Source organism: the organism of the source record quoted next, unplaced genomic scaffold (genome assembly GCF_019419815.1).
Source record: "Pyrus x bretschneideri cultivar Hongxiangsu unplaced genomic scaffold, Pyrus_bretschneideri_v1 Contig104, whole genome shotgun sequence".
Classification (NCBI taxonomy): domain Eukaryota; kingdom Viridiplantae; phylum Streptophyta; class Magnoliopsida; order Rosales; family Rosaceae; genus Pyrus; species Pyrus x bretschneideri.
The window spans coordinates 168,377-182,122 of NW_025999396.1; the positions used below are offsets into that span (position 1 = coordinate 168,377).

At 37.0% G+C, this 13,746-nt stretch overlaps 1 protein-coding gene and 1 pseudogene across 1 annotated transcript; both read right to left on the reverse strand.

The window, feature by feature from the left end:
• Positions 1 to 4,257: 4,257 nt before the first annotated feature.
• LOC103931927 lies at positions 4,258 to 7,847 on the reverse strand (annotated as a pseudogene).
• Positions 7,848 to 7,999: 152 nt separating this feature from the next.
• LOC103931926 (protein SCO1 homolog 2, mitochondrial) lies at positions 8,000 to 13,501 on the reverse strand. The gene is made up of 7 exons (XM_009341458.3): positions 13,275 to 13,501; positions 12,450 to 12,585; positions 12,190 to 12,268; positions 8,927 to 9,127; positions 8,748 to 8,837; positions 8,495 to 8,627; positions 8,000 to 8,410 (listed from the first exon to the last, which is right to left on the reverse strand). Exons 1-7 carry the CDS (start codon positions 13,343 to 13,345, stop codon positions 8,302 to 8,304), a joined length of 819 nt encoding a protein of 272 aa, XP_009339733.2. The 5' UTR covers positions 13,346 to 13,501; the 3' UTR covers positions 8,000 to 8,301.
• Positions 13,502 to 13,746: the final 245 nt, after the last annotated feature.

A 13,746-nucleotide genomic window follows, 5' to 3' on the forward strand; every position in this document is an offset into this window, starting at 1 on the left:
ACACTTATCTAAAGTCTACGAAATTTTATATGTCAATACTAGACATATAGAGTTACACTCTCACAAATTTTTGGGATTTTTGGAGTTGATTTGCTATTTAAATTAAATCGAACAAAAACCGATTTTAAGTAGTTCACAAATTAAGAAAAACGAGTTAGGGGAATTGCTATCCACCACCAAATAATCATGCAAACATGTTATGTTTCATTCAAATTCCTTCTATTTCCGGATGAAGATGCTCAAGTTGGCTCAATGTTAAAACTCAACCTATTACTCTTTCTTATGTGGTATGTTAAGAGAATGACGTTTTCAACTTAACTTAGTCCCTAGCATCCAATCTAGAATAGCGTGTTCATAGATTTAACAAGTAGAAATCATTAAGAACGAAAAGAGTTTGAGTCATCACAAGGTATCGTAAGTACTAGTGTTGTCTTACTTATCCTAGAAATTGGTTCACATGTTAATCGCAATTAACAAGTACTGCTCTAGAACATATGTAGGTCCTCATTCGACAAGGGCAGGCACACACATGTTCATAGCATTAGAATCCTAGATATGTTTAGTAAGTATGCATCCGTAGAAAACACATAAAGAATTCATCAATGAGACAAGTAGTGAACCAATTTTCATCCATTCATAAAAGTAATTCAAACGGAATGTCATAACAAACTTGCAATCATATTAGGGGCTTCAAAACAACCTCGAACTACTAAAAATTTAGTTACACATTATTCTCAAATAAAACCAAAAGAAAGACATGGGTATGAGAAGATAAAACCGAAAGAAGAGAATGTCAAGATTTCCTCCTTCCTTTCCTTCCTTCCCCAACGCAGGAGCCTTGCCTTTTTTTCCTTCCTTTCCTTCTTTTTTTCTTTCTATCTTTTTCTTCACCCTTTTTTTTTTCCACCTTTTGCCGCTGAAACCTACATCCATTTTCTTCTTGCTTGTTGCCCCAGTTTCTTCTCCATAACTCACCCCACTAATAGTCATTTAGTGATGACAATAAGTGAGAGGAAATGGTAAAACAATTGTAACTCTTTAGGTAGCCTTTATGCCCATTACCCCCACTTAATTTTCCATTTCCTCTGATATTTGAATAGGTGTCAGCTGGCTTGTTCTTGGCTGCATCAGTTTTGGCTACTAGTTTGATTGGATTTATTGCTTTCAATGCTTTCTTGTCATTTACAAATTGCTCAGCCTCTTGGGAATCTTTCAGTGTTAAAACGAGCATAACTTCTTCTAGAAAAATGATATTAGTAATCCATGAAATGCTCCAGAAAATAGACACTCGTAGCTTTCCAAGCATATAAGGCTTCTCTAACTCATTCTGAGCTGTTTGCAACTTGCTTCCAAAGTCAGCTGACATGTACAGATGGTTTAGATGAATTTGTTAGTTAAAATTCTACTTGTGCTATTTTTTTTCCTTTGCTTGACAAATCCCACAAAACACAAAAACAAAATAAATAGCTCAAAAATAAAAGGAACCAACTAAGAAAAGACAAGTGAATTTGATGTAAAATATATATAAATATAAACTTATCATGAGTACAGAATTGATTTCACTTTCTGTTTTTTATCCGCCATTTTCTCTAATTTTGTTGATCAAGATGTGGTTTGCATTTTCTCTTTTCCAGTGTATTTGAGATTCACTAATTCAAGCTCAGATGTTTGTCGTATTCATCTCACAGATAGAAGCAATGTGTAGAGCTTTGACTGAAGAGTTTGACAACGAATGCTGTATAGGATAAATATGCAGGTTGGTTGTGGAAATTCTTCTACTTTTGATTCATTTTGGTTTTTTTATCTAACGCCTTTCATAAGTGGAATTTCTTCTCTTCATTTTTCCAGTTTTGTTGAATTTATTTTCTTTTCATATATTTCCTTTCGTTCACAAGATGATGCATGAAACAATTAATAGGCAGATTGCATCATTTGGTTTCTAACTCTGTTGGGTTCTTAATACGGATGAGTTGGTTGTGCTTATAACATATTAGTCAAAATGTTAATGTAATATGAAGTTATTGTAGTTTTGGCATTCTTTAATTCCCTCCATTTACCTTACCTAACCATTTACTTCAATTGTTTGGAGTTAATTCAATTATACTGCACGTTTGAGGTTTTTTTTTTACTACAACAATGTATGTTTAATTTCAAAATGGTTTCTTAAATTTTTTTGGCAATTGGCATTTGTACGTCACTTTAGGGTCAATCAAGTGCACAGTGATTGCTTAATTTCAATTGATTTTTTTTTTTTTAGTCTGATTTCTTTTAGCTTCGATTTTCTCTTGGTTGTTTTTACTACACATTTGGGTTTTTCAATTGCAGGAGCATCCACAAATTTGTACAGGAAACAATTATGGAGAGATGGTTCAAATAAACAATGAGATTGATAGCTTTGTATTGTAAAATACTACTTATCACATGGATTAAGGTGTAAGTTTATGTTGGTACTATGTTCATGGTAAATATATACAATACTGTTTCTTAAATGTTTGTAAATGTCTCATATCTTCTCATTATTTGAAACTTCGATGCATTTCAAGATCCATAGTCTCGAAGGGTTAGGAACATGCTTGTGAAGGTAATATTAAAGAAAATAAATTAATATAATATGCTTGCGAAGGTAATGTTAGAGAAGACAGGTAAAGGCACTACGGTGTATGAGAGAGTATCCACATCTTATGGGGGACTTATCAATAATAGGTAAAAGCCTCTCTTGCATGCACAATTCATAAAACAATTTCTTACGAAACAACAATGTTAAACAGTAAGAAACATAATTAAAGCAAGCAAACCCCATCTTTAAGGGGCGCGTAGCGCCCCAAAAAAGGCCTCTCGCATACGCATGAGAAAAGGCTAGTTAATTTTTTAAACGAGTTAATGGTGGGACCCCGCATGGGGCATTAACTCTTGAGTGGGAAGGAAACATGGTTAGCATTTGGTTTAAAACTAAGGCCAAATCGGATAAATGATTCATGTGGTCATAAGGTATTTGGAAAATAGCTCATGTGCTAAAAAAATTCGGATTTAAATCCCTGTGCCTGTTGCTTTAATTTTCTAATGAAGTTGTGGAGAATTGAAAAGAAATTACATTTCTGGGAGGAAGCTTTGATTTGTTTCGAATAAATCGAAATTTATTCAAAAACTGTTATGATGATTTTCGTTCGGTTCGATTTTGTGTTCTACTTTTGTAATGGTAGATACCGAAGTTGGAATCGAAGACCTCTTAATTTGTTTGTGATTGCGATACAACGATTGACAAGATAATTTGAAACAAACTGACATGACATTTGTGCTGGCAACTTTATGCTGATTGAATTTGAATCAGACATGGTGTTGTACAAATACAAATTACAGACTTTCTTCTTATCCATACTTCTCGGACGTGGTGTTGTGAAAGTACAAATTACAGACCTTGTTCTTATACATTGGACAATATAAAGACGAGGAATAAGAAGGTGCACATGTCAAAGTATAATTTTACCCATGTATTAATAAATAGTTAATGGAAAAATCATTTTTGGACTAAATTTACTAATGGAGTACACCACAGGGGTATAAATCTGAGTTTTTTTTTGCACAAGAACTATCTTTCGAATATCTTATGACCACAAGGATCATTTATCTGATTTGGCCTAAAACTAATGGGGTATCTGAAAATTTTCAAACACATGGTCTTTATAACTCTATTTGTAGACATAACTAAACTAACAAAAAAACAAGACTTACGTAACCTAAAAGCGTCAGAGTAAAATTGAGAAATTATTATGTTATTTTGGTTGGGTCATTTTATTTGGATTGATTTAATATTGGGCTTTCTACTAACCATTAAATAAAGTTATTACATGATTTTTTGTTAAAACTCAAAATTTTGAAATTTTTTTTATTAGCTTTTCTAAAAAATTAAGAGTAGCAAAGTACGAATCTTATAGTATCCATATCGGTGCAACATTGGTAATGAGGGAAACATTTCGGCTTGCAGAAACAAAGAATTCAAGGTTTCTCCCAAGTACTTTTTTGACAACTCTTATAAGCAATATCAAATACATTTCCCAGAAAGAATTGCACAAATACAACTATACATAAAAGAAAATTGGGTCACGTATCTGTGTACATTGTATGAATTGCCACTTTCAGTCCCCTATTTGAAAAATCATCTTTTGTTTTTTTTCCTACCACTCATAAGTTCTGTCTCTTCTTGAGCTCCAAGAGCCATCCAATTGCAGAAGGGCAACTTTCTTTCATGGCTATTTCGTTCTAATTTAGTTGCATTGGCTTGTTTCCATTGTCCACGTCTAAGCTCTCTTGTTAGCCTCGCTGTTTTCTGAGCTGCACCCGCGCCTCAGACAAAGCACAGTTTACCTCCTCATCCTCTGGTGCTTCCTTTATCAAAATCTCATAGTCTTGTATTGAAGCTTCCCATTTTTTCAACTGCTTGGTACGTCAACATATAAACATTACAACTCACTTGTAACACAATGAAAGAGCAACAATATGAACAACTTGAAAATTGTTTTTTACAGGAAAGATGTGGATATATGAATGAGTACAGTGGTCACCTTAGCATTGCAATCTGCTCTTCTTAATCTAGCCTTGCTGTAAGATGGGCGGACATTAAGGGCAGCTGTACAGTCCTCAATTGCTTTATCTAATTGGCCAAGTTTTGAACGACAAGCAGCACGGTTGCATAATAACACCGAGTTATAAGGATCGTGCTCAAGTCCCTCCCCGTATGCAGCACATGCCTCTGAGAACCTTGCTGTCTTGAAAAGCTCGTTGCCTTTTGATCGAGCTACCACAACAGCTCGAGCCTTTCTCATTACCATGTTTGCTTCCCTGTTGTTTGAGTCAAGCTGTGATGCTCGTTGAGCTGCCTCTAATGCATCATCCAATCTGCCAAACCATTGCAAAACAAATAAAAAAATTATTTGACCAAATTAAGAAAAAGCTTAATGTATGTGTTTCCAATGATATTTCCTTTTTCTTAATTTCTTTTTTATGAACGTTCTTCCTTTGGAGACTGCATAAGGATTAGCATAATCGTAACTAAAACAGCTACTATAAAGATATAAAATACACTACCTGCCAGCAACCATGTCCACCTGAGCTCGTGTTGCTAGCAAATTCGCGTTACCAATTGGGCCGAAGAATTTGGTGCAGGCATCAACATCAAAATTTGGACCCCTGGATAATGCTTCATCTGCTTCCTTGTGCCTATTGAGCTTCAACAAGGCCTCCGCTTGCAAAGCATATATCTTCGTGGAGTGTAAAAATGAAATCAATATTAGTCAATCCACAAAACATTTTTTTTTTCTACATTTGAAAGAAACTTTTAAGACACATCACATTTTCAGGTAAAGTTGAGAAACAAATTCTTATAGACTTATTCAAGGGACATCTACTAGAGGATAAGAGAGAAGCAATTCTAGTAATGATGAGACTAGAATTTGATAATTTTATGTCTGACCTGGGGCGCTGAATCTGCACCGGCTAATATAACGCTTTGGGATTCCTTTATGAGGGTGTTCCAATCTCTTAACCTACGAGCCTCTGTGCACTTGTTCAGGCAGGCCTGAAGAGTTTTTACTTTAGCAATGTCCTCTTGATCAGCCTCTGGTCCAGCATGCTTGTAGTGATACAAAGCTTTTTCTGCTTCCCCTAATCTATATGTACATAACACATTAATTTTAAGAACAACTAGGCGAACAGAATTTTAAAGACAAAAGTTGCAACTCCAAAATGAAACTGACATGTGGAATTTTATGCTGTACCTAAGATATAATGTTGCCAGACGATGATGAGCCCTATGATAGTGGGGTTCAATCCGAATGGCTTCTCTGCACTCAAAAACTGCCTCAAGAATTTCACCTAGAGCGGTTAATGCGGCACTCTTGTTGCTCCTATAAGAAGCCTTATTGGGGTCAATAGAAATTGCAGCATCATACAAAGCCAATGCTTCTGCAAATCTTCCGTTCTTGTAATCTTCATTGCCCATGATCTTCAATGTTTCGGGGTCCATTCTAGTAGACAATGCGCGACATAAGGAAGCAGGTGGTTCCGGCTCACTTCGTCTCTTCTCTTCCCTAGCAGTACTTGTCTTCCCCACGTTTACATGAGTCGGCATTGGAGCTTCCTCTCTAGCAGTCTTTGGAAGATAATCAAGAACATTATACGGGCTTGCATTTCCACCACCTCCACCACCACCGCCACCAGGTTGTCTCAAGTTACCCAAATTTCCGAAAAGCATAACATTGCTGGATGAAGCCCTAACAAGGCTACTACTCCCTTTTGATTTTTGATGATCAGTAATCATGCTCTCAAGCTCCCCAGATATGCCAACCGCCTCCTTTGGAACCCTTCGGCCTTGGTTCACATAACCTTGGCTTGGCGCCATTTTTTGTTGGTGGTGTTGGTGTTGGTGTTGTTGTTGTTGTTGTTGTTGCTGCTGTTGTTGTTGTTGTTGCTGCTGCTGCTGCTGCTGCTGTTGTATAGGGGGTGCCCTATTACTATACTGGGAAGGCTTCGTGATCGGTTTCGATGAATGATCTGATGGTACATTGCTTGATGAATCAAGGAAGGAAGCCTCATCGGAGCCACCACGACGCCGTTTGGAATTGGGAGTGCTTGGTGTTTTAACTAACGTGGCATTGTTGTTGTTGGATACCGGAAGAGAAGCCGTAGAAGTTGTTCTTCTCGGCCAGAAACTATTCCGCCCAAAAACAGCACTCAAGATGCCGCAACCTGATTTCTTCTCCGGCGAGTCTCCCATTTTTTATTAATTGCTATCTCTCACCCTGATCAAATTTGCGCATGGTGTGACGTAACAAAACCAAGAGAAGAACATCAAGTGCATGAAAAAGGAAAAAAAGAAAAAGTATTAAAAATGAATGAAAAAATGAGAGGGGAAGCAGGAGATTATGTGCATGGCCTCCTGGAGCTGAGTGACCATCTGCCTGCGAATCTAGAAACAATGCCTCCTTGATTTCTCTCTGCTCTGTGCAAGAGAGACGAAAATGGATTGCATCATTAGCTAATCAGGGGCAGGAAAAGAGAATAACAGTTTACGGGTTTGTTCTTGTATAAAACACAAATTTACAAAATAAAAAATAAAAAAACATAGACTGTAATAGCTGGTGTTGAATCTTGTTCTGGTTTTTATTTTTTGAGTTTCTGTTTCCGGATTTGTTTTTTGTTATGTTTCTTTTTCTTCACGTTCTCATTTGTGTTTTTTGTTCTCTGGTGCGGTGCAGAGGTGGAAGCAGAAGACCCGGTCTTGCGTTAAATGACGATCTCTAGATTTTTAGAAACGAAAGCACAGCTCAGATTGACTCACCAGTCACCACAACCTAATGTCAATCTGTCATTGCCTTCATTTCCTTTGAGCTTGGCATGTCTCTGTTGGTTTCAACATCCCACGTAGGACCCAAACTTAAATGTGTGTATATCGTGCAGCGCATTGTTTCTTTGCACTCAAGTTCGAATCTTTATTTTTATAAATCAGACAAGTTCCGAATATTACTTAATAAATGCATAAATACACGTTAGCAGGAAAAACAAAAAGCATAAAATGTGAAACAAGAGATGATATGAAAATCATTCTTCAACTCATGAACGTATGGGATCAAAACTTGGTTTGGTTTAGGCAGATTTAAATGAGAGCAAGCAAACCTAGTTAAGTGGTGCTACATTGGTGTTGTTATTCAAGGCACTCAAAATCCAGACACCAGCTCTGTCTCCTTAGCGATCTCTCCACCACGTCGCGCATAACACGAAAGATCCGCTTCAGGTCCTCCGAGTTGCTAACGAAGTCTCTCGACAGAAGTTGAAGCAGCCGCAAGTAATCGCCAGAGTGATTTCAAACTCGAGAACAAGGTCAAGGTCCACGAGGTACCGACTTTGCCTTGTGCAGATGGGCTTGTAACCCGTGTGAGGTTGGGTAACGTAACCAAAATTACATTCAATACCATCAAACAACGGATTGGACCCATAGACGTTTTAATTGCCTATAACATGTCTCATCATTGCAAGTAATAAGGACTCGATCACCCAACAATTTGAGAAAAGAAAGTTACATATTCTTGTCTACAACCAATGAAGTTAAGAAATGAACCGAATTTGAGGTAGCATTAAAAAACAAAAACAAAAACAAAAAAATTCTGAACCAAGAAACTGTGAAAGTTCTAAACTGCTACCTAATCAAGAGTGGCGATCAAATTCTGTGATATGTATGCCTAAGAGAGAGAGAATGAAGGATGGGAGGAATGTAAAATCTCCATTACGCCTTGCAAAACCTTTCGGCTCTTAAGTTGAGGTTCTTTTCAGTTCCTTTACTATTGCTTCTGACAGTTCTTCTGCATTGTACTCTACACCAAAGCATCTCACGACTTCCATGTTTGGGTTCATCAAATACCTGCTTGTTTCAATACAAATTACAGCCACTATAAGCTAATAACCAGAAAACTTGAAAAGGAAAAGATTTAAGCTAGTGGCTCACATGTTGTGGGAAGACTCAACGAGATAGTCATCTCCGTCTTCTTCAACCTTCTTAAAATAAGCACGGTATTCCTGAGCTATCTGCCTTATAGCTGATACAGGTCCAGTTAACCCCACAATCCTTGAATCAAACTCTGTCCATGAAAACTTTGAGTGAGGTGGGTGGGGAAGCCAAAAGGAGATATTAACTAAACCATCTGTGTATAAACAATTTGAATATAAAATTACAAACTGGGCTGTAGAAGAATTTGGACCTTTGAGGTAGGCACGAAGATGAGAAGGGTTGTCACGTTCTGGATCAAGTGTAACAAATACCGGTAGACCCTTCAAATTATATCTCGACTCTTATGAAAGCAAAAAAGAGAACGAAGCGCATCAGTAATCAAACCTCGAAATTGTGTTCACATATGAAATGTTAACAAGTGTCGCAAACCTAATATGTTTATGGTCTTGGCCATCATCTGGATTTGCTCTGGTCCAACATCAGGAGAAGAAGTATATCCAAAGTAGAGAAGAACCCAGTTTCCTAATAGATTCCGTTCAGTGACCGTGTGATTCTCTGTGTCTACTAAAGTGAATGGACCACCGATTATCGGGCCCCTGACATTGTTCCTGCACTGGTTGTTACCCTGGCCTGCTCAGAAGGAAAAAGTAAGAAAAGGGATTATCACTTGGCCTTACAAAATAAACAGTCCTTTCTATATCAATTCAATCAGGAACAAACTTGAAGAGCCATTAAGTTTTCAAATAGGGAAGCTAGATGTTCTTTTAACATGGGGATAACAGAGTGAAGAAAGTTGAGGTTCCACCATAAAACCAATTGGCAATATGCGGAGTATCCCAACTCCTTAGAAGCCCTTGCATGGTTTGATCCTTCACCAATGTAGTAGGACTTTGTCCTCACATTCTCACACAGAGTTCAATGAGGAACTAAATTTATTATGAATTTCTCATAAGATTTCAGACAAAGTTGAAGTTATACCAAATGGGTAGATATTGAATAGGTGAGATGCACATGAACCTCATATGGAAAGATATTATAATCTTGGGTAATCAGATTTTTGCTCCCTGAACTATTAAGTGTCTATTTACCCCTCAAGACTTTTATTCAGCCAATTTATGATCTCAAATTTATTAAAATGGTCAATCTAGGACACGTCACGTTCCTAGCAATTCCATCCAAGCTAGCATCAAGTAGATTCATGTATCCAGCACGCAACTCACTTTTGAGGGCAGCTTAGTCAGATATTCTACAACCCTTGCAGCCCCATACAGTACAGAGATCGATCAGACTGCATAAAGATCAAGCCTCCTCCATCGGAATTTCTCCAAGAGAACAATTGCAAAACGAAAATCACATCATCCATCATCGTCAGCCCACTTCCTCCATTTCAATCAAATTTGTCCCTACCAATTTCCAAACCTCCAACCGAGTGCACACATCCAAACCAAACCAGCTACATCGTTGCCCTCTTATTCTCCAAAAGCGTATTCAAGATTGCCATAAAATCAAACTTTTTTACGTCTTTGGGTTTTGAAGTTTCACTTAAGCAGTGTTGGTGAAGTATTCCTTGTCCAAATCTATAAGCTCAGACTTGTCTACAAGTCTGATTTGTAATATTTTCCACCCAGCACAGCTATTGAACGTAGAAACTGATATGGAATTGGGTCATCAAGTACCCCATTGAATTTTCAGATAATATAATCTGGGTTAGGGGTACTCTGATAGGGAATAGAGATGTTGGGTAAGCGATAGGGGGATTCTTAAATATTGGTATTCTTTCTTTTTTCTCTGTTATCTCCCGTTAAATTTGGGTGCAAAGACAAACAGAGCTACGAAGTGGCTACATAACAGAGGAACCCCAAGCTCAGATAACTGAGGAAGCTGCCTTGTTTTTCAAGTGATTCCAATTGAGGAGGCTTGAACCTTCTGTAATGGTACATGGGGGTTGTAAAACATCTGCGATAAATGACAACTTCGAAGATAGGTCACCTGACTTTATTTGACAACAGCTTGGATGGACTTGCAAGGAATCTGACGGTGTGTCCTAGATTTACCATTTTATATATTTCAGGTCCTAAATTGGCTGAAAAAAATGTCTGGTGGGTAATTTGACACTACTGTAATAGCTGAGAGCATAAAGGGCCGATTACCCTATATTCTGTTTCGCTTCCTATTGATTTTGATTACGGTATAACCCAACTGGTATCCACACCTCTCCTCTAAACAGGTTCCAAGTCCAAATCCTCTCTCCAAATGTTGTAACTGATTAAAAAATGATTTGCATAGATATAAGTAACTGATCACAATATTCCAAACTTGGCCTGAAACAAAGTTCACGGGAAGGCATTTAATTTACCCTTCAAAATCATAACTTAACACATAATTACCATTTTCTAATAATACCTAAACATTGGCTGCAGTAACTCTAGGCCTTACTCCAACGAATTTCTCAACCTAGTAACAATATCTCATGCTTAATGTAAGACCTGCTTGCTTGGGCGCCTATTTCCCTCCCCACAAGTAATTTGCACAAATCGAGAACCCATACACTAACCCATTAGTCCCTGTACATGATAATACGCTGCAATGCTGCAAGCCATCATGTTTTATAGCCTGACACAGACTAGTTACAGCAAAAACTCAGGTAGGATAAATCTTGGGGTGCCAATTACCTTAGAGAATACCGAATACCATGACAAGATTAGGCCTCACTCCTCATACGTAATTATGCCATCACCTGTATGTCACTCTAAGTTTTCTCGAGTGGAAAATGAAGCTATGAAGATAGAATATAAAAGTACCGAGGTTTTCATTGTTTTCCTTCATACCACTTATATCACTTTTAGGGTTCCATTTCAGTTATCAGTAGTAGTGTTTAATATGGCTGTCAGTCAAGCCAAACCCAAGCCATTGCAGATTAGCACAAGAAAATCACCAAACTTAGTATTACAAACAATATAAACTCATTCAGCCATTATTAAACTGTCATACCAACCATTCCTATCCTGTATTGTCAAACATAACAACAAGTTCACAAGACAAAATTGTTTATGTTACTCATTCATAATGCAAAAGCTATTAAATGAAGAAAAGGAACAAAAGATGTAGTCCTGCATGAAGAACAATTTGTCTACGCCCAAAATAAATCCTAACTGAGGGTCAACATGACATATGTGCTGCAAGTTTTATTTACATTTAAAACCAAGAAATCCTATTAAACATTTTCCAACTAATGTACAAAACAGACATTAATGATTTATCTCAAAAGAAAATGGCATGATGGCCAAACCAGTAACACTTCACATAAACAGTCTAATTTCACTAGATAAATGATTTTATAACCAATATCCTAGAGATTTCAGATTGGAGGTATACCATTCATCATGAAACCTCTTGTATTTCACACGTCAAGGCTAACATCAAATAATCCCTTAAAAACTTCGAACGCTTTTACAGTCAGAAGCAAAGACTCTTAAGTTGCTGAAATAAGCTATCTTTGACAGATAAAATTAGCCATTTAACTTAAATACCATTTTATACCAACAAATGATTGGATTCCACTTAATGGAACAAATAAGGAGGAAGAACAAGAAAACAAAATTATATAAAAAGGCCACATAACTAGGTAAATGTATTCCAACTTCTTCAAACCAAACACAGTTACATAGCAATATCACAGGCTGAAACTGTACCTTTCAAAGTTACTCTCCTCTCATCGTTATAGCGAATGAAAGTTGCGATACCAGCAAATCCTAGTATACCAGCAACCGGCTGCAGAAAAAGTATATTATGAACAATATCAATAGAGGTTAGAGACAATCTGTTTACATTAAATAAAGGGAACTCAATCCCGGAAAAGCATGAGACAGATGCACATTTTTCACTACATCTGAAAGCAAGAAGATGTAGATAATAACACTGATAAGAGAACATAAAGGTGAAGGCTGCATACAATAACATAGGTGCCCCATGAGCGAGAAGCCGGTGGTGTTTCTACATTCATAGGAGGTCTAATATCTGTCTTCCCATTAGCATGGTTCGATGACTTGGCATAATTACGTGACTGAATTTTCTTAGAGAAGCCAGACCTATAGCAAGCACAAGCGATTTAGTCAAAACTCAAATGCTAAAGGAAACATGAAACAGAACTTTGAGCGGTATCTCCAAATGGGGTTAGAATATAGATTTATGCTTGCCAGAATGGTGAATTCCACTTCACATATAACCGACAAAAATCCATTTGGAATTTTACGTTCTTCAATTCAAAACCCCAATGTGCTCAATAGTGGGATGAAACATAAAACCCCAAAAAACCCACATCAAGTTAATGGTCAAAAATGCAATAAAATCATCCACTTGTAAAAGACAATGTACTGAAACATAACCAAATATCACATAGTTGACGCATTTTATCTTTCAAATTAACACATTCGGGTTGTAGTGAAAACTGTTCTAAAACCAAACATAGAACTTGCCATTGCAAAACCAATTTGCAAGAAAAAGGTGATAAGAACACATATACTACTACTCCAAGCATCTTTCAACAACAGACATTTGGGATGTAATTTAAAATGATACACTTATGTGCGTATATATGAACGCAAACATTTATAAGAATTTAGCAACATAAAATCTAGTCTGCATATCAAAAACCCAATTCGGTGAAATTGAAAAGGAGTGATTCCAAAATAAAGATTGAATTCCAGGGATTCAAGAGTACTGACATGAATTAAATTCTACCAGTAAAGAAATCTCAAAGGGGTCGTGGAGTGAGTACCTCCGAATTAGATTGAGAGCCTCCTGTGAGCGTTGTTTGGACGAGAAGAAAATGAACCGAGGAAAGGGCATGATTTTCTAGGAAAACTTCTTCGGTGAATTTTTGGTGGATGGCTGATTTAAGCGAAAACCCATTTCGATTTTGTATCATGACACAAAACCCCGAGAGTCCAACAGGCACAGCACGGGCTCTTTTTCCCTCCGTCTGCAAAATTGCCCTCTATGGAAATGTTTTTATTATTTATTTATTTATTTTTATGAAAGTCTGTTGGAAGGATAAATTATCAGCCCCACATCATCTTTTTTATTTTTTTATTTTTTTATTTTTTTGGGTAAACCCTTGGATTGCACTCCAAGTCCAAAGACATCCCAATCGCATAGCTTACCAAACACAATGCATTGATTAATAATAAGAAATAGGGAAATTTTATTTGAGTCCATCTAACTTCTTTCTACACCTAATTTACTCTCTT

Coding starts and splice junctions, on each gene's coding strand:
- LOC103931926 (XM_009341458.3), bottom strand. CDS start 13,345: ATGCCCTTTCCTCGGTTCATTTTCTTCTCGTCCAAACAACGCTCACAG. Junction 12,586..13,274: donor GCTCTCAATCTAATTCGGAG/GTACTCACTCCA, acceptor TGCTTGCTATAG/GTCTGGCTTCTCTAAGAAAA. Junction 8,411..8,494: donor GTTGAGTCTTCCCACAACAT/GTGAGCCACTAG, acceptor TGAAACAAGCAG/GTATTTGATGAACCCAAACA.